The sequence below is a fragment of the Juglans microcarpa x Juglans regia genome, chromosome 3D (assembly GCF_004785595.1).
Source record: "Juglans microcarpa x Juglans regia isolate MS1-56 chromosome 3D, Jm3101_v1.0, whole genome shotgun sequence".
NCBI classification, from domain to species: Eukaryota; Viridiplantae; Streptophyta; class Magnoliopsida; order Fagales; family Juglandaceae; genus Juglans; species Juglans microcarpa x Juglans regia.
The window spans coordinates 12,848,608-12,870,151 of NC_054598.1; the positions used below are offsets into that span (position 1 = coordinate 12,848,608).

The 21,544-nt window shown below is 35.3% G+C and overlaps 2 protein-coding genes across 2 annotated transcripts; both read right to left on the minus strand.

Moving 5' to 3' along the window:
- Positions 1-568: 568 nt before the first annotated feature.
- On the minus strand, positions 569-5,430 carry LOC121256364 (protein NRT1/ PTR FAMILY 4.6-like). The gene is made up of 5 exons (XM_041157141.1): positions 5,186-5,430; positions 4,940-5,045; positions 4,555-4,772; positions 1,969-2,409; positions 569-1,837 (listed from the first exon to the last, which is right to left on the minus strand). The coding sequence occupies exons 1-5, from the start codon at positions 5,186-5,188 to the stop codon at positions 842-844; spliced, it is 1,764 nt and encodes a 587-aa protein (XP_041013075.1). The 5' UTR covers positions 5,189-5,430; the 3' UTR covers positions 569-841.
- An 11,956-nt stretch (positions 5,431-17,386) lies between these two features.
- LOC121256365 (putative pentatricopeptide repeat-containing protein At5g40405) lies at positions 17,387-19,474 on the minus strand. Its single transcript, XM_041157142.1, has one exon. It carries the CDS (start codon positions 19,361-19,363, stop codon positions 17,513-17,515), a length of 1,851 nt encoding a protein of 616 aa, XP_041013076.1. The 5' UTR covers positions 19,364-19,474; the 3' UTR covers positions 17,387-17,512.
- Between the last annotated feature and the right edge of the window lie 2,070 nt (positions 19,475-21,544).

Here is a 21,544-nt window from a genome sequence, read left to right on the forward strand (position 1 = left end):
ATTAAAATATAAAATTAAAATTAAAATTAAAATATATAACAATAATTTAAAAACCGATAACATAAAAACTAGATATTAATTTTTAAATTTGTTATACTTGTTTACAAGTGTGTTAGACTTGTTTACAATATTGCATTGCATTGGCCACCTAGGCCAACCATTATATAGGAAGCTAAGGCAATACAAGCGTCTTATTTGAGTAATGTGTGACTCACCCCACCCCCGCATGGGCTGTATGGGATAGCCCGCCCGCCTATGCGGGAGTGGGGCGAACGGGGGCAGGGTAGCGGGAGGTGGGCCCCCGCTGCCCGCCCCTAATAAAAATCAAATGAAGCTCATATTAGCTCATATTTAAAATTATTCTAACAGTTCATCCAATAGGCTTATGGGTCCTCATATTGAGATTTTGCAAATTGACGTTTGCCCTTTTTCATTAATTGAGTGTACTTAATTATGGCTTTGCTAAGAAATAATAGTGCTAAATACAAGCTCGAGTATGCAAAAACTTTGAAAAAAGTGTGCGTCATAGTTTTGGATAATGCGTGTGTATATATATATATGCCATGGATTTTGCAAAATAACTTGTCACTATATCCATACTATTACAGCTGAACTGATGATTACAAAAAGTACTGGAAATCTATCACTTTCTCTGCACTACCACCGATTCAATTACCCAATATTTTGCTCTCTTCCTCGCCCTGCCAGGAAATTAGCAAGGAAAATATAGCGGCTTGGCATATAAGGTACAACCAAGACGGTTGCTTTGACACGTTTAGATGACCATCTATGTACAAACAGGCCGTGTTGTTTCATCTATGTGGCTTTAACTTTCTTTAATTTACTTGTTTGCTCCGGTTGATCTGTATTTGTAACGGATTGCCCATAAAAGGTAGTTCAAGAAATTCAAGGCGCTCAGCACGCACATCAGCCAGTAGAATCGTTCCAGTTGAAAATGATTCAAGTTGCTGCCGGAAAGCCAGGGCCTGTGCTTGGAGATGCCTGTGACATTGTTAACAATGGATACAATGACGGAGCTGAGGTAGTACCCCACGGCCAAAGAAGCCCAGGAAAAAGATGTAGCCAGGGATCTCATACTCGAAGGTGCCTCTGTAAAGAAAAATTCCAGCAACCCGGCCAAGGTGAAGAGATCTGCAGACCCAAGGAACAAATACTGGAAAGCAATCCAAAAGAAGGTGATGGGTAATGGATGCTCAGAGTCTAGTAGGCCCGAGTTGGTGGCCACTCTCTTCCGCTTTATCTCGACAAGAGCTGCCGTCGCCATGGCTATAATCGAAAGAACTAAACCGATTCCAATCCGTTGGAGATGAGTGATTCCCATTTCGGATTTGGTTACTTTTCGAGCGAACGGGATGATGAGATGGTCATAAACTGGTGCAAGAATCATGATGAAGGTTACAGGGAAAATGGGAAGCGAGGCCGGTGGGACTTTTAAGGAACCGAGCTTGGTGTCCATTGTTGCAGCTTGTTGGACTGAAAACGTGGAGAGCTGAGCTAGGCAGCAGTTCAGCATTATGGTGCAGGCAAATATGGGGAATAGTTTTAGCACAATTTTGACGTCTTCTACCTGCTGCATCGTGCATTGTAGTGCTTTGTGGACTGGGTTGTCTACCGCCGCTATGTTTAGGAATTTGAAGCTTTCTGTTGGAGCATCAGTAGACTCCCTTGTTTTGGCATTCTCTTCAGCTTCCTTGCTGGTAAAAGTTGGTGAGGAAGGGCTTGTGGCCATGCTTGCAACAGCATTGCTCGGGCTTCTGCTTATGCAGCCTTTCGGGCTTCTGCTTATGCAGCTGTTGAGTGTGGCAGCAACCAAAACCTGTTTAATCATAAAACAGAGTAAGTCGGTTTACATGGGAAGATGAAGACAGATTATCGGGAAAGCATCAATATATCCGACAATTGCAGAGGATATACCATTCATAGCTTATACGTTTGTCCCACGCTTACCTTGAGAATGGTTGTAAGTGGGCTTCCACAAGGTATTTTGTTCCTGTAAGTAGCCGAACCGGCTAGGAAGAGTGGGATGGATAAAAGGATACTAATGGTAGAGATTCCAAAACCCCATTCCCACCCCTTATTGTCTTCAATCCACACTACCAATGTTACTGCAATAAGGCCGCCGCATGAGAGACAGAATACAAAGTAGTTGAAGAAGGTTGATCTCTGCTTCCTTCCCTGTGGTGTGTCCTCATCAAATTGCTCAGCCCCATGTGCTGGCAGTGATCCCTTTATTCCTCCAACGCCTAGGGCCACCAGATACAGACCTAGGAACAGCATTGCAGCTTTTCCTCCATGAGCTTCCTGGCAAGGAATGTTGAGGTTGGCTGGGTCACATGCTGATGGCTTTAGGGAAGGTGACCTTGCTTGCACAGTAAGTACAACCAAGCCCTGTTTCAGCAGTTGCAATCAGTCAAGACAGGGAAAAGTGAGAAGCAATGTTTATTGATAATTTTTAAGTAACTCGATATATTTCTCAAATTCTGACAGTACATAGGTCTAATGCAAATTTTCATTCAAGTTGATTTTTCTGAGTGTTGAACTTTTGTAATCTAATATCTATATCCCATCCCAAATTCCTAATCACTTCTTAAAACTTACCATTGTACTTTAAGTAAATTTTAGGCTGCAATCGAGCCGATTCTTGGAAACTGAACCTCAATCTAAGGCCATAAGAGTCGGGAGTGTCACTTCCAACCCACAAAGCCAACCAATCATGACCCAAAAATTGCATAACAGCCATATATCTTAGATAATTAGATCCTTTGCCACATATCCTGCTAGTGGGGCTCTATACAAAGCAACAAACAGAAGTGCAGGGCCTTCCTGTAGGAGTGTGGGTTGCGGGGCCGGACTACAAAAAACAAGGTTCCCTTTAAAGTGACTCGTCAAGCTATTTTTGGAGTAACATAGACTGAACCATGAGCAAGAAAACATCAATGCAATCTATCTGGTTTGGCACCAAAAAAAGCGGGCTCCAAAGGCACGTGTACTGATGCCCCACATCCAATTCCTGGACTGTGTTGCAATTTGCAAAGATAGGGACTCTCTCATATCTTTAGATGTGGTTGGCACTGAAGTGGATCACACCTATTGGTCGCACTTTGATAGACTTTTATGGGGTCTATCAAAGGGGATTGGAAACCATACACTTGGTTACTATTGCCATATATGGCTCTTATTTTTTTACTGATATACGCAGAAAGAGATCCATAAACAGAAAGTACTTCAATATGCAATGGATTTTCAAAAGGGTCAGTACGTATGTGGCTTAGTAGCAGTTCTATACTAGCAACACGTACCGTTTAGCCATTGGTACTCCAAAATTACCATATCTTAAAGACAAAGACCGTACATATATAGGAAATCTGTTGCACAAGTGTCTCGGAGCACCAAAGGTTCAAAGTGCAGACAGTGAGGTACCTCGTGAAGAACAAGGACGTAACATGTGGACATGGTGGTAGAATACGATTGGGTGACATTTAGGTACAGACAAGATTTCCAAACTACAGGACAATATAGATATATATTGCTTTCTAGTTGAAACCAGAAAACGATCTCCAAGCTAACACATAAATATATATGGGACCTAATGAGGGGTACTCACTCTGTTTGTATACCATGCATGAGGAGTTTTTGTGGGACCCGGATGCTCTCAAACCTAATTATTAATAAATTTCTGCAATATTATATAAAATATTGCGCTTGATTACTTTGTATCCTTACACAAGTTCCATCTACCATATACCTTTGTATTTTTTCATGGCACAAAAACATAGAATATGTAACCCAGATCGACCGAATTTTAAAAACGGTTCATTTACTAATTTATTGTCTTATTGACAGGTGAATTAAATTGCAGAAAACTGACTGCATCAACTTGCTACTCACATCAATGAGAGTGTACCTTGTTAACAGTGCCCGAGTAATGCTCCCGAAAAGTGAAAACCAAGTTGGCCATTTGGTAGCTTTATTTATTTATGTTTTCTTTTTAAAAAGACTTATTTCTTGTAAGCAAGTTGGGGTAGCTTTATTACAATTCCAGGAATTGTATGCTTTCTGCTCCAATAGCATTCATAATTCATGCAAGGTCTCTTATCTAACAATGTCAGAAAATGGAGAGGAGATGCAACAAAATGGATTTAGAATAAGCGAAACCATTTTCGTCAAAGGTTTTCAATTTTGTGGTTACTAATAATTGCATTTGATGCACTCAACTTGGCAACTGACTGATTCTGGCTCAAACATCAGGCTACTTGCTAGCAACGTTTACCTTTGATTCCCTTTAAGAGAATCAAAGTCTTTTCTGTATTTTAACCTTTTGAAAAAAAAAAAATGGTAAGAGACTGATCATCATGTGCAAGAACATTTAGATAAGAGATTAAAAAGTGGATATACATGAAAACAAGTCAAATCTGTCAAGAACAGCCTAATCAGATGCTACTAACAGAAAGAAATTAATTTCATTTGCATATACATATACATATATATATATATATATATAAGAAAAAGAGGAACTAAAAAGAGTGTATTTACCAGGAATTCAATAACTGCACTTATCAGGTAGATGTGATAAGTGGTGAAAAAGGCGTCGGATAGAAAGCCTCCAAGGAGAGCCAGAAGGAAAGACGTCCCCATGAAATTGGTGACATTGTTGGCCGATTTGGTGGGAGAGAAGTGCATGTATTCTGATAGATACAGCACCAAATTGCTTGCATTCGCTAAATATGCTAGGTTCTCCAATATCTCCACCACTGCATGTATAAAAAAATACAAATAAAAAAACACATACCATTAGAGAGATCGAGTGCCTTTTTCAGTTTTCACAGACACCCTCTTAGATATTTCTTGAGAAAAACGTGAATCATGTGGTAACTTTTCTAAAAAGAAGATCAAGTGGATGATGAAATTTTGCACGGACCCAATACAAAAGAAGCGGCAAGCATGCCGCCATGCCGGCCTCTGAGAGCAGGTCTTCTCCTCCAGTCCACGTAGCCTTCCCATCTGGTTAACTGCTGTTCTTCTTCCTGTAGGTTATAACCTCTATCGGAGTTAAGAGAAATAAAGCAATATTGGTTGTGGTTTTCAGTTAAGGAAACCAAGAGCTAGCATGCAGAGAAAGGGAGAAACTAAAAGGAGAAAGAGAGGGAGATAGGAAGGAACCCACCATTTTATCTCCAACTTGTCTGTTAATTTCGTTGGATCCCTGGTGTTGGAGATCACTACTTCGATGAGAAAAGCTGACTGATGACTGGTGGGAAATATAAAGAGCTGGGGAAAGGAAGGGTCCAACTCGGGGAGAATGGTCTAGACCTTAGGACTTAGGAGAACGACTTTGATCCCCCCCTCCCTCCCTAAAGTTCAGTCTGTTTTTCCAATGGGAATTCGCTTTTTGCTGTTTGTATTTTTATAATTTTTTTAATTTCGAATCATGAGGCACTCAATGCCCAATATGCACATGGAGAGAGAAAGGGGAAGGTTCTTAATTATCTAGATTTGCTTTGGTTAAAAAAGATGTGATATTTTCAAAAAAAAAAAAGAGTGGAAGAAAGGGAGAGAAGGCAGAAGCATCAAATCCTCCCACCAAAGTGATAAGTAACAACCAAAATAGAGTAACCTTGTCTTGTTTGACTCTATAATAAATGCAAAGGCGTTGTTCCCTCACTATCCCTGCTCCTTCTATATATGTTGGCTTTCACACAAGGGCAAATTGGCAATGCTAATACAGTAACACATAAAAAGGAACCCTTTTTTTTTCTTCTTCTTCTTCTTCTTCTTCTTTTTCTCTTTTTTTTTTTTTTTTTTTTGGTTTCTTTGTACTCCACTTTTATTCCACGAATTTTTTTTTTATATAAATTCTACTAAAGTGTTGATTCTTTTAATAGATTAAGGCTGCGTTTCGTTGCAAGACTCAGTCGAATTCAGTCTAATTTTAAACTGAGTTTAACATCCAAACACCCAACTCTCAAATTACTAAACTCATCTCAACTCAAAACCTTCTTACAGGTAAGACACACAACCTTTTTAAACTTAACACATCTTTATACGTGGAATCCACAACCTTTTTTAATTTTCCATAAAAAGTATTAAATTCATTTTAACATCTAAACACACTTTAAACTTAGTTTAGATGGGTTCCACATAACTCCCTCCACTACTCAACTCACTATTAATTATAAAAACTGAGTTTAGCTGAGTTCAACTCAACTTCCAAACGCAGTCTAAAACCTAGTAAATGATCCTCCAAAATGAACTTGACTTGTGGCGTAGTGGAAACAGTGTTGCATAGCAAAGAGCTGTGTCCTTCCACAACCAATACCAAATGTAATTATCACACCTTTTCTCTTATTAGAAAAACAAAAATAATCCTTCTATTACAATGATGATCAATATAAGCAGCAAAACTATTGATCATGGAAAGGAAATGAAAAGGCTTTAATACCACCATAAGGGCTTGCGAGGTGCTACCGTAGGCCTGGGCCACGAGGGCCCAACAAGTCACTCGAAGCCTAAACACCCCCCGACCCAATAGGGCTCAAGTCAATTCGTTAAAGAGAATGCTTGCCCACTTATCTGAGGACCGCTAGGATATTCGCTCATTCAAAACAAGGGGATAATCAGAAAGAATTGAGATTCAAATTTTAATTAATGGGTAAGACAGTTAGTCTAGGTGATCTTAAGAAGACAATTTCTCTATTTAAAGGAGTCATGTACACTAATGAAACTCTCTCGAACAATTGGCTCTAAAACTATTCATATTTTTACTGATTTAGGCATCGGAGGGATCCCCTTCAACTCCCCAAGCTCTCTTATTATTTAGTTGCAGGAAATCGGAAGCACGTAGCAATGAAAAACGTCCTCAACAAGAAAAATATCGACAAAATAGAAAATAAATCAAATGGTCTGCTGTCCCTATAATTCAGCAATCAAAATGGTGCCTAATAATGGAAGAGTAACAATGATTGAGATGGTTTTTGTTGGAGCCTGCTGGAGATCAAATCTTCCAACGTACCGCTTCGTAAAATCTTCTAGAGAATTACCACATGCAGGCAGCTGCTACGTTAATTTGTACCCGTGTCCTTCATCAACTTCACCAAATAGTTCCATCATGCTTAGTTCGGGATCAAGTTGTACAAAGAGAATTCATCTATCACAAATGTTTTAACTATAAGAAAATTTTATAAAAATAAATTTATAAAATGATGTTATTTGATGTGTAGTACATACGTTAGATTATAAAATTCTTTTTATTATAAAGTAAATGATCTAATATATATATATGAATTTATGCCAATTTATTTCATATATATATATATATACATGTTTAAGCTTGCATATTTGGGTTAAAATGAAAGATCAGCAAATTGGCTTTTTAGGAAGGTCATAAAGAACGGTCTATGGAGGACTCAAAAGAGAGTCAAATTCTAACTTTTTAGGAACATACCCACCATCGATCCACTCTTGGCCTTTGCTTGTGCCATGAGCCGTGGACTCGCCTTAATAATTTAGCTGATTATACCTAAAGAAAATGAAAGCTTCAAATATTTACGGCTGGTTTGGTTATACAAAATTAAATTAATTATTTTATTTTATTTTATATAATTATTATAATTTTTTAAATTTTTACATAAAATATAATAAATAATTTAATTTTTTTAAATTCTAAAACAAAAATAATATTAAAAATTTATATTATAATAATATTTTATTTAACTTTTAATAAAATATTTTTTCTCAACCAAATGAGTTCTAGTTCTTTTACGGAATTTAACAACTAAAAATATCAAGGTTTCCCACCCTAGTCTGGGGTCGAAATATCGTTGGCCTTTTCTCAGTTTCTCATCAATGAAAAACCGTATTTCAGTGAGGTTGGCTGAACTGTCTTTCACGAGGCTCACAACGCAGATATTTTGGAGCGTAAGGCCGTTTAGCATTTGACTTCTTGTTCTACGGAAGGTGCACTATAAAAAAGTTATTATTAAAATAATTATTTTTTATTAAAATAAATCTATTCTCATAATAAATAATTATTCTGATAGTAAATAATTGGTTATAAATGTTATTTTTTTTTATAATAATGAATTAACAACATATATTAATATATGCATCATAATTATTATATATGTGAACTGAATAGATCATTTGACAGCATAGAATTCATTGAATAAATTTAGGCTCAGTTGAGGGAAAAAAAATAAGCATTTCAAGGTTGATCTCTTGACTTTTTAATTTTTAACAGCAGCCGTACTCAAGTGATTAAATGGCTGCTCAAGCCTATCTATTCAAGTTTTTGACATGCCAACTCTTTTGATCATAGAATGCCACGTAACAAAATTTGATTGGATACACACATAATATACATACATATATATATATATATATATATATATATATATATATATAAAAAGGAACCTGCTACAGCTATAGAAGAGAATCCCCGTCGAAAGGTCAAATTTTTTTTTCTTTTTTGTTTTTTTTTTTAATATTTTTTTAAACACTTAAAATATTTTTAACAAATATAAAAAAATCATAAATTTATTTAAAAATAATTTTTTAATCAATAAGAAAAAAATTTTTTAAATAATTAAATACAATTCGGTAAAAATTTTCGGCAGAAAGTTTCTGTGAAAATAGTATTTTCCATGTAGAAATTATCTTTATCGAAGAGACAAACGAGTTATTGGCGGATTCTGCCTATAAAATAAGAGATTAGCAGAATCTATATATCAACAGTACAGTACGTACGGGGTTTCATTCCTAATTCGTCGATTACAAAAGCCTTTGAGAACAATGTTGAATTTGCAGCCAACGTTCCAATTAAATTATTAATTAAGCTGTGATAAGATATTAATTGAAATAATATTTATTCAAGATGATGATGACGATGATAAACGTAAGGTTTTAGCAAAAGTATTAGTATTGGTCTATGTATAAACATATATAAAATCATCTCTTTTATATATTCATTTTACTATTCAAACAAAATTTTCATATTGACTTATGCATATTTGAGACAAAATTATTATTATTATTAATTTTTTTCTAAAATCAATTTTTTATATATATTTTGTAATTAGTATCTATTACATACATTTGACATTAATAATACAAATGTAATAATAAAAATAGAATTTTTTTATATATTATATTAAAAATATAATAAAATAAAAGAAAATATATAATATGTTATAATAATAAAATGAATGTGCATTGAATATTTATTGTGCTGTTGAAAGAGGGAGAAGAAGAAATGATTGTGAGAGAAAGAGTAGGAGGAGAGAGAAATAATGATTAAAATATGTTTTGTAGAGTGAATAGTAACTCTTCAAATTTATATAAGTACTATTCATAGCTAGCTAAATGGATAGATATATGCATCAGTTAATATAGATAAATTTAGATCCATATTATATAAATATGACTTTACATATGTATACACATAGATCAATATGGATGCTTAGTTTGGATATATATGATATTTCTTGTAATTTCAAACCAAGTATTTAATTAATTTTATAACTGATCCGATCCTTTTTATTTTGTGGTCCAATATTTGAGAGAGAAGAATAATGTTGCTTCGTAGAGGAAACACTTTCCATAAACTTGGTAAGGTGCTTTCAATTAATTGAAAAGAGGGCTGGGCAATGATGGATGTCCGCATTCATTGTTTATTTAACTGGATATATAAGAGGATTTTTTATGTGAAGCCAACATGACCAGCTGGAACTGTTTCGAAAGCAATGACCTTTGACTCTCTCAAACTGGGCATGATTATAGGTGTGTATCCGAAGAAATATTATGGAAAATTTCCAGTCGTCCTTATCAAAATAAATAAAATTAAACGTCGAAGTTATGATGATCTCCACAAATCAACCATAGTTAGCCAGTACTACTCATGGTTAGCCTCTAGTTATTTTGGAGGTAGATGCTATATATATAGGTTAGCCTGTAGTTATTTTGGAGGTAGTACTGGCTAACTATGGTTGATTTGTGGAGATCATCATAACTATTATAATAAAGATCTATTTAATTATGAATAGTAATTTTTATTATTTTTCAATTAATTTTTATTATTTTTTTATTAAATCTGTTAAGTCTTGTTTTATCAAAATATCTTTAAAATTTTTAATCATTTGACGTGTAGCTCTCTTGTAGAATTTAATATAGGATCATGTTTTATTAAAAGGTCTTTAAAATCATTGACCATTTGACGCTTACCTCCTTTGTAGAATTTAATGAAGAATCATTTTTTACCAAAAGGCTCTTAATAGCCCTGCGGGTAGACACTTTACTGAAATTTAGATTTTTTTTTTTAATCTTGACTTTTTATCTTTCTTTAACCTTGTATTTTTTTTTAAACAAATAAACTAATGATTTTTTTTTATTTTTTTAAATTTAAATCATGCAGGTGTACCCATGAACTAACGCACTAGGTGCCGTTTCCTAGTATATATGTATGTATAGAAGTTAAATGCATGATGAATTTAATATCATACAAAGTGATAATGTAAACTAGTTTTCCAATGGAAGTGGCATGCATGATGTTTCAAGCAATGTTTTGAATACCGTACCGGACAGCGTACCGGTCAAGGCACTGGAACGAAATATTTCGGTACCGGTATCGTTTCGGGATAGCGTTTCGGGATAACGTTTCGGGATAGTCAATCTATAAATAAATTATATATATCAATATATATAAAAATTATATTCTAAAATAATAGTCTATATATAAATAATTTATATACAAATACATATATATATAAATTATAAATAGTCTAGTCTGAATTGAGGGTTAAAAAATAAGTTTGTAATTTGAAAAAACGAAAAAAAAAAAAAAAAACACAGGCCGAAATATAGGCCGGTACAGGCCGAAATTGAGGCCGATATGATCGGTACCGGCCGGTACGGCCGGTATTTTGGCCGGTACGAAACAGGTATAGTACCTGTACCGGCCGGACGGCCGAAACGAAAAATTTCGGCCGTACCGGTCGGTACGGTACAAAATTTAAATCTTTGGTTTCAAGGCCAAGCAATATTGTTTTTGTTTTTGTTTTTTTGGGGAGTGTGGGAGGCCGCCAGCCGGGTGTGTTGGCGGCCATGGCAAGTCAATCCATTCTGCATTGATCACTAACTCTGATCATTAGCTCATACCACCTCCTGTCAATAAGGAATTCTGTGAGTAGAATTTGGAATTGTTCCTTCTTTCTTAGGTGGGTAAAAAAAAAAAAAAATGAAAAAAAAAAAGAAAAAGATGGTTAATACACAATAAACCCAGATGGCTTAAATTAAGGTCAGAGGCAAAAGGAGAGAGACTGCATTTATTATAGACTTGAAATGAATGATAGGTGTTGTACAATGTGTGCATAGATATTTGGGAAGAAGAAGGAGATCAGAAAGGGACCAAATAATTTTCTCAGATTCAGTAATTACTTTATTTTATTTTATTTTCTTTTTTTCTCTGTCTTATTAGTATTATCTCAGCCTCAGAAGTCAGCCCTCAGTTGTTATCTCCCCCAGAAAATAAAAAATAAAAAATATAGAAAAAGAAATAGACCCAATAATATTCGGTGGGCTATATTTAAAGTAATATGGGTCCAGATGCATGCAAATGGATACGTCTGATTTTCCGTTAAAAGTTAAAACTGATGACATTTGCGCATGCAGCGCACCCATGTGAACCTCCGCAGACCCGCCGCCACTTCCACTGCTCACGTCTCCGCCCCTTCCTCTCCACCCTCTTATATATGCTCATCAGACTCTGATCCATCGATTGCATCCTTTTTTATTCACACCATTTTATTTATTTATTTTTTTTTTGTCTTTTGTTTTGTTGAAAAATAATCTCACATTACTTATAAATAAGGTCTTGGACATATTTATACGAAATAATCAATCATCTCTTATTGAACCGATTTTATAAGATGAGTTAGACCTATAAATTTATTTATATTTGAATGCGATACCAACTATATATTTGATTGTAAACTGTGGGTTTATGAGTTCCCTTAATTTTAATGTCATTTTTTACTTATAATAATAATAAAAAAAAATACTTTGGAGGTTTTGATACTCCTTTAATTGCACATTATTGATGGATCTAATTTAACTTGGCTTTAAGCAAAAACAAGTTGACTCAACAATTTAAGTAGGTAATATTTTGCCACAACTAGTCTGTTTTGAGGGGGGGAAAAGACAAAATGCGTGTCTGGGAAAATGACCACACGACGGTTTTCTTGAAAATTGATTAGAATCTAATTATCCTTCCCACCCCTCCCCCAAAAGAAAAATAAAAAATAAAAAAGAAACCCTAGAATCTATTCTAGCAAAAATGGAGAGATGCTAGAATGGATGGATACACATGGGCATAGAACCAAGGGCAGGGGAAATTAATGTCCTGTCCTCAGATGGATAAACAAGAAGAAGACCAGATACTACCAAACATCGAGAATCTTGTTCAAACAAATTGAAGACCCTAAAGGCTAAAGTCGTGAAGGGATAGATCAATCTATCCCATATTCTCCCTGTGTGTCTTACATTAAAAACTGCTTAAACTTGCTAAAGTAATGAACCAAAAAGTATGCACTCGATGCTCATCATGTGAATGAACGATTGCCGTGCACAAAATTCTCATTCCTCCACAGCCATAAAAAATTTTAAAAAAAAAAAATGGTACATACGACGTTGGTGACAAGAATGCTGGAATCTTTTAGCAGCCTTGGTTATTAATGCGCATCATTATCCATCCATCGCTCATCTAGTGCTCTTGTTTCTAGTCTCCTTTTCTTTTCTTTTTTTTTCTCTCTTTGTTTCTTTCTTTTATTTTTATTTCTCTTTTTTGCACACCACAAGGCACAAACTCAAAACCTGACGACAACGATCCATCGCCATTCCATGCAGCTTCCACTTTCTTATCTTGTACGTACCTGTAATTATTTTTATATGTTCTCATGTCAAGTCAAATTATCCTAGCTAGTACTGTAATGTGTGAACTGTTACATGGGCTTCGTACATTTCAAACCAAGTCTCCTGGTTGGTTCTGGAAAAACAGCCTCCCAAAGGAGAGAAGATGTGCCTAACCTGCATGCAACTTGCAAAATATTGATGTCATGCACAACTTTCTTCAGTCCCATGCCACCACGCAAGGTTCCTGCTGCATTTCAACTCTCTTTTTCTATATATATAAAATCTGAATTTCTTTTTATCTGTCTTTTCTCTCTCTCTCTCTCTCTCTCTCTCTCTCTCTTTCAACATTTAGCCAAGTTGTGTCTGCAATAATTTGACATAAGATTCGAGTCTTTTACATCTATCTATATATTCTAATTTCATTCCAGCATGCATTTCCACTACTATTCACAACATCAGTCCAAAACTCCCAAAAACCATTTAAGTCAAATTCAAACGATTTCAGTGGTTATTAATCCAGTCTTCTACTTTTTCTTACCCCAGCGCGGTTGACCTTAAGCCTTAGCTTCTAATTTGATAACTACATGATCCAAATTTAGGCTCAATTTTCAATTTCAGAAGCAATAATATTCCAAGAGAGAACAGTACATGCCCGGATAAAAGGGGAGCTTAATGTCAAACATGCAACGTCTATGCTTGATCATCATCTGATCATCTAGACTAACGTACTTAGGACTGTCACAGAAGTATCTGAACACGCAACTTTGAGATGTTCAAGTACTGGTAACAATGGGGGATGGGGAGAGAGAGAGAGAGAGAGAGAGAGAGGGAGACAGAGAGAGAGAGTTAGCTAGATCAGTAGCTTCTATACAAGAATTTGCCTCAAAATATTATTGTATATTTTCATTCAAAGGAGAAGGTGGTAGCGGCAGCTCTACGTAATTTTATACATGTTAGAAAATCCCATCGCCTCCCTAAAAGTCGGTGGGTTTTTTATGTTTGTCAATGGCCTTATGGGCTGATGATATTTATTTCTTTATTTCTCAAGAAGGATCATGTGTACGTACTAGTATTCATTTGTAAAATAAAGCTTAATTAATTAATACGTAATTTGTTAAAAAAAAAAATTATAAGTAATTAGTCCATTGAGTCAATAATTGATCAGTGCTGTTAATTAAAACTAACGTTAATAAAATCATCTCAGTGATTAAGAAATGAAACAAGCATATATAAAATGCAATATATATATATATATATATAATGGAAAAACAACCTCTAGTCATATGTACAAATACGTACGTGATTGCTAAGAAATTAATGCTTGAGCACGTACGTGTGGAGTCAACGATCTTCATGCATTTTATAAAACATTCTGGCAAAATAGTCTGAATGATATGAAACCAGTTGGAATATCCCAGATCAGTGCGTGATCAAATCGAACATGCACGAGGTAATCGGTAAAAATCCCAACTAGAACGTCAAAATTACGAATTCAAAACAGGCTAATTTGTTTGGTACTACTTCATCATTATTATTTTTTTATTATTTACAGATTATCTGATATCACCTCAACATCTAAATGTAGCCTAAAGTTATGTTTAGGCACCTAGATGAAATGAAATCATCTCAAAAACTCTCATAATTTCCTTCCTAAATATCATTCAAACACAAAACATTTTTCAATTTGGAATGTTCAAATTTTTTTGTTTAATCATTACAAATTGCTCAAATTTTCAATCAAAACACACAAAATAATAAAAAAATTTCAGATTTCAAAACAAAACTTATATTCAAACAATATTTAAACTTTATAATATTTTTATTCAAATTTTTTTCTCTCATTTTTCGAAACCTAATAAAACAATATCTTTATTCAAACTATTTCACTATTATTCACAAATCATTTCACTACCATTTACATAGTTCTCATCTCATTTCATTACCCAAACATGTCAAATAAATTGGGATTGATGGGCAAGAGTCTAATTTTCTTAAACCTCAACAGTTGGCAGTACTAGAAATTAACTTTGAAGACACTCCAAGCCATTGACTTTGAAGACACTCCAAGCCATCGACGTAAATCTTTTATTATTATTATTATGTTTTAGAAAATTATCTCCTGATTCTTAATTTATTGGCCATTCATGATTTAACAATTTAATTAGAATGATATATTTGGATGCATGTTCAAGAAATGCATAAAGAAACAATATATATATATATATATAGCTTTCATTGTTGTCCCTTCTTCTACGGCACCTGTGGAAAATAGACAAATATCGTCATGTTAGATATATATATTGTTTATCAGTAACTTGTAGTCTTGTATAATATTTTTTTTTTCTTACGATGAACTAAGCAGAGAGAGAGAGAGAGAGAGAGAGAGAGAGAGAGAGAGAGAGAGAGAGATTTCAATATCCCAATTAAATACGAAGGAACCGTTGACCATATTCTAAGAATGAAGTCATGGCTGTTAGGCTGTTGCGAATCCTTCACGATAAACCATTTTCGGTCCATAATGAACACATGTTCATGTTTGTTTATGTAAGTTTGATTTATTTAGGTTAAACATTTCTATTTAATATTACATGAGGCTTTATCTTGTGCATCTTTTTCGTAAAATTTTATTTGGCAATGGAAAAATCTTGTCGAAAATGATACAAGATGAATCTTTTAGGCCCTTGTTCTATTTGTGACTAAAAATATGAATATTTTACTACAACTATACATATATATATATATATATACACATATATGAAAAATGATAGTTACAGTCGTGAGTAGAGGAGGTCATCATGGACTCTTATATTGCAAAAGGTATAATGACTTCAAACTCCAAAGTACTTTACCCGTTGTTTTTAAAAGTCATGGTCTTCTGCCTCAATTTAAAAAGTTATCCCTTGCATGCCTCCATGCCAAAATTAGAATTGGATTCCATGGGGTTGTTTGTTGTAGCTAGACAGTAGAATCATCAGGCCGAAGATCACAATGAAAAAATAATTATTTGTTGATTTAGTTTTATAAAATATTTTTGTAACTGAAAATGTTTGATAAAGCTGAAAATTGAACCATTTGGTCAAAAGTTCTGAAAGTTGGACCCAACCAAACGCGGACTTAGGCCTGAAACATATAAAACTTTTGCCTTCCATATGAAAAAAAGGTCCACAGGCAGGCATGTCTGCTCCTAACTTAGGATGGAGTAAGACATGTGTGGATATTTTTCACCGAAAGGTCTCTAGCTTTCTCCATCAATTTCTCAAAACGGTTTGACTGTATGATGTTGTCACTCTGATTTGGTTTTGCAACCAAATCCCAAAGGAGTACATGTATCTTAACTGATAAGATCAAAAAACCATTCCCTGCGGTCTTTATCAGGTTTTAAGTTCTTATCTAGCTAAGATCTAAGTATGTAAAGAGCAGCAAATTCTCAAGTACCGTACCACAATGAAGTTCCAAAAAGATTAAGGTCATGTGGATTTGAATAGAACAGAATCCAAAATTTCCCTACTGGGGACATTCAAGTATAAGATTAACTAAGCAAAGCTCCTGGTTTGCAGACGAAAGCAATTGATTTATGGTGCTAAGTTCGCTTCGTTAGGAGATTGAAGTGACATTGATGTTGGTAAGAAATGTGGTTTATATCTACGCAAGATCAGTACATGCATGAATCTTTAAGAAAACAATCTGATCTTTGATTGCACTTGCAGTAAATTAAATAAGTTTTCAGAATCGAGATCAACAACCCATGAGGTAATAAATTTACGCCTGGATTGTCAAGTGAAAGCACTTGATTCGGAGTGTGATCAGTTCACTCGGTTAAAGCAACTCAACTAAGAGGAGACTGAAGTGACTAATTTGTGTAGGCAAGAAATACGATTTATAGCTTAGCAAGAGTACATACATGCATCTTCAAGAAAAAGGTCTGATCTTTGATTGCACTTGCAGTACTACATCAAACTAGCACCTTTCCAGGATCTAGATCAACAACGTCCTATGAAGCATTTAATCTACACCCGGATTGTCAAATGAAAGCATTCAATGCAGAGTGTTAAGATCACTTGGATAAAGCAACTCAACTAAGGAGACCGAAGTGACTTTGTATCTGTAAGAAATTGATTTATATCTTAATACAACAGTACATACATGCATCTTCAAGTAAACAGTCTGATCTTTGATTGCAATTGCAATAGATTCAATAAATCTTGAGAATATAAATAAGAAAGGTTATACTTATAAGCTGGTGTGGAAGATACATCCTCCATCCTCAAACTATTGATATGATCACAGGAATTGATTTGAAAGTGAATTCAATTTTAAACTTCTATTACAAATCAAATTATGTCATGTCATGGAAGGTGTGTACTCAAACTAAGTTCTAAGTAAAAGGTCTCTCAAGATACATTACACTGTACAAGAATGGACTCCAATGGCATACACCACACATAACGAGAGGAAACTCAGGAAATTAAATATATTATCTATCTTTTTTATTTATAACGTAGAGCCAAAAAATTACAAATGATATCACAGTCAGAGATTAAATAAACTCGCCTTGAAGAAATTAATGGAAAGCTGAAAACATCGAGTTATTTCACCAATAACCCTTACAAGAACAGTCACCATCTTTAAAATGGTGAAACCTATTCCTGTCTCTCATGATAATCTCTCGATTAAAAGTCTTAGAGATCATTTTTGTTACTTCATGACAATCCCAACAAACCCTGAGGTTCTTTACGATCCTAATGGGTACACCTTCCTTCAAAGCGATCAAGCCAAAAGCAATGGCTACCTTCTCACTATGTTTACACAAAGCATCCTCTTTCTCTTCCTCTTCTATGTCAAACAACACAGGGTGGGTGTTAGCCACATAACCTGATAGTTTTAGCCGCTTTGAGATCTCTGCCAACTTCATCTCAATTTCATCATACCTTGGGTGGGACTTATCCCCAACAAAGAACTCATGAACTTCACCATCTACCTCTATAACACTACAACCAGGGAGCTTTCTCACACCTTTAGCCTTCATAATATCTCGCACACTACTAACCTTTTCCCAATTCTTGGATTCAGCATACATATTTGACAAGGCTACAAAAGCACCATGATTCTTGGCCTCCAGCTCCACCATCTTTCTTGAGGCAAGTTCACCCAGTTCCGTATTCTTATACATTCTACAAGCGTTAAGAAAAGCTCCCCAAGCACCAGAATGAGGCTTCACAGGCATGCTATTGATGAAGTTTAGGGCTTCATCTAATCGGCCAGCCCGACCATATAAATCCACCATACACCCATAGTGCTCAAGCTGAGGCTCAATACCATATACTCTGCTCATTGATTCAAAATGCTCACGACCTTCTTCAACCAGTCCAACCACAGTACAACCTCTAAGAACTGAGACAAACGTGATCGCATTGGGTAGAACTTCATCTTGTTTCATGAGGGAAAAAAGCTCAAGACACTTTTCACCAAATCCATTCATAGCTAGCCCACCCATGGCACTAGTCCAAGTATACACATTCTTTTCTTTCATTCTCCAGAAAACTTCCATCGCCTTATTCATGTTTCCACATTTTGCATACATGTCAATCAGCGCTGTTCCCAGCGTCACTGTAACCCTTAACTTGTTTCTCTCTATATATGCATGCGCCCATCTCCCTTGATCCAATGCACCCAAGTGGGTACATGCAGATAAGACCGAAACCATAGACACCTCATCGACCCTCACACCCTCCATCTGCATAAAATTAAATAAATTTAGTGCCTCCCTTGACTTTCCACACTGTGCATACCCTGCAATCATCGCATTCCACGCAATGGGGTCCCTCACAGTCATTAGATCAAACAACTCCCTTGCAAAACCAACGTCACCGTGTTTCGCACAAGCGCCGATCATAGCAGTTTGACACACCAAATCTGGCTCACGAATTTCCCTGAACACCCGGTGGCATGAACTCAAGCAATCCAATTCAGCGTACATGAAAATCAACCCACTCTGAATATGTGGGTCGTGCTCAAACCCGTGTTTCACAAGGGCACCATGCACCGTCGGGCCGGTCTCGCGAGCCAAGAGCTGCGTACACGCACGAACCAAGAAATTGAAGGTGTAGCTATCAGGAGAGATATTGTTAGTGGAGTGGAGAATTCTGTTGAAGAAGTGAAAACTCTTTTGAGGGGTTGGGCTCTTGGAGTAGGCTCTGATCATAGAGTTTAAGGGGAAGAGGGTAGGGTTCCCGCATTGGTCGAGGACTCGGTGAGAATAATCAAGATTGCGGTGGTTTTTGAGAGCTACGGTGGCTACAAATTGGCCCAGGAGGTGAGGGTCGTGATGGAGACCGTTGAGTAGCAGTTGGGAGTGTATTTGCTTGAGCACTTTGAAGGTGGAATCTGATTCTATGAGAGAAATGATGGGGTGGTGCTTCGTAATGAGTCTTGCGGAGTTCATGACCTGCTAATCAGAGGTGAAGAAGAACAAGCACTCGTAGTCGGTTGACTCGATTTTGAATATTTTTTTCTGTTATCTTTCCCGGTATTTTCCTTGAATCAGGGTGATCCATTTTTTTCAGGATCTGCCAATGGTAAGAGTTCATAATTTTGAGTCAGGTGCCGTTAGTAAAGAATTGAGATAAGATGAGTTGAGATGAAAGTTAAAAGTTAGAAGTTAAATAAAATATTGTTAAAATATTATTTTTTAATATTATTATTACTATTTTAAAATTTAAAAATATTGAATTGTTTATTATATTTTATGAGAGAATTTAAAAAAATTATAATAATAAAATAAGATAAGATGAAATATTTCTTTTATCCAGATGGAGTCTTCATTTTTTTTTTATCACAAATTGCAACTCCAATGAGAAATAATAAGATTAAAATTAGAGGCCTAATTCATTTAATTATCTTTTTCTTTTTAAATATATTTCTCTATTTTTTTAATTTTTAATATTTATTAAAAAAAGTTAATGTTATGAATTTTAGTTTTCCCTTACTTTTAAAGTTAATTTTTAATTACTTATTTTAAAATCTTGAAACTTTCATTTTTATTTGACTAAATTTGTTAGTATTTATGCTTGCTTAGTGATGGATATCAAGGTGCACCAAGTCTTAAAGTTTATTTGCAAGTTTCAGATAGGGCAATCACAAGATCGAGAGATAAGAAGTGTAAGGAAGCAATACAAGGATTGGTGTAATCCACTAGGGATGAGTCTAACAAGAACTGAATATTCAAGATGGGCTAAACAGAAAGAGATCCAAGGATCATTCACGTGATACAAGGTATGGAAGAGTGCAACATAATTTAGGGCCTATTATTATCTTTATGTGATTGAAGGCCTTGGACTTATTTATTTCATTAAATGAACTTATTTTATTAGTTATAGGAATTAGTCTAGAATAATTAGGCTTCGAGGATGCTTGCCCCACATATAGTTTATGTTGAACTAAGGTTTCAAAAAGTTACTGTAGCCGAGTTACTGTAATCGTGGCACTATTCATTCAAGGGTATTTTTGAAAGAAAGAGCTTTATTTTAGCTAGAGTTTTAATTAAGTTTTGGTTTAAATACTCTTTGTAACTTCATTTTAATCAGTTTATGAAATTTGATAAATTTATTCATTGTGAGTTAAGTTTATCTCCTCTTGTTCTTGAATAAACTTTTGAACTTATCAAATAAAAATCACAACCTTTGTGGCATTCTTCTTTATAATTTAGATTCTTGAGACAGGTTCTTCAATGGGTCTAGATTTTCTTATAATCTAAGTTCTTGAAACGAGTTCCTCAACAGGTCTAAATTTTCCATTGGCTTGATTTTAGCTTTCTTGGGTGAGTTTTTAAATTGATTGTGGGATCAAGAGATTCCATTCACATGGGTTCATATCACTTAGAACATCCTAATTGGTGTAACTAAATGCCATAGCAATAAAAAAATTTGGCTAATAAGAGCTTAAACTTGTCTACATTAAAAGAGACAAAAAGCATAAATTTTACATTTGAAAAATGCTACTTATCATTCCCATATTACATACCAACATGTGATTTATCATTTTTTTATTCTATTTAAACACACATATTTACTCATCATAAGTAGGATTTCCTACACCAAATATGAGAGCTACCCACGGTGTAAGGGGTTTTTCCCCCTATTGGACCACAGGGCAAGTCCACGAAGGGCCACTAGGAAGTAAGTCAAAAAGCCTAGTTGAGGTTAACGACCCTCTTATAAAAGGAGTCAGTGGGCTTCTATAGAGTACTTGGCCGATGAACAAAATCCACCCACGCGTAGGGAAAGCGGGTGGTAGGGCCGGCTGAGACTCGCCACCCTGACACCTCCCTGATGTTATCCTACCTTTGTGAATCTGCGCAAGCAGGTGGGCAGGAAATATGGAGAACCCTTGATCTCTTGATAGCAGACATAAAAGAGATTAACAGGGAACGCTCGCAAAGTAAAGTGAGTCAGGGAGTCACGCCGTATTAGTGGCGCCACTCCCCAGACTCGACTTGGCATTAATGATGCCGACCCTGAAGTCACGCCGCATTAAAGGATTCTGACTAAGCGAAAAGTTGAAAGTACATGGACTCCCTCAGCCCATGTATGAGCTATCTCCACCCGGAACTCTAGTATAAAAGTCG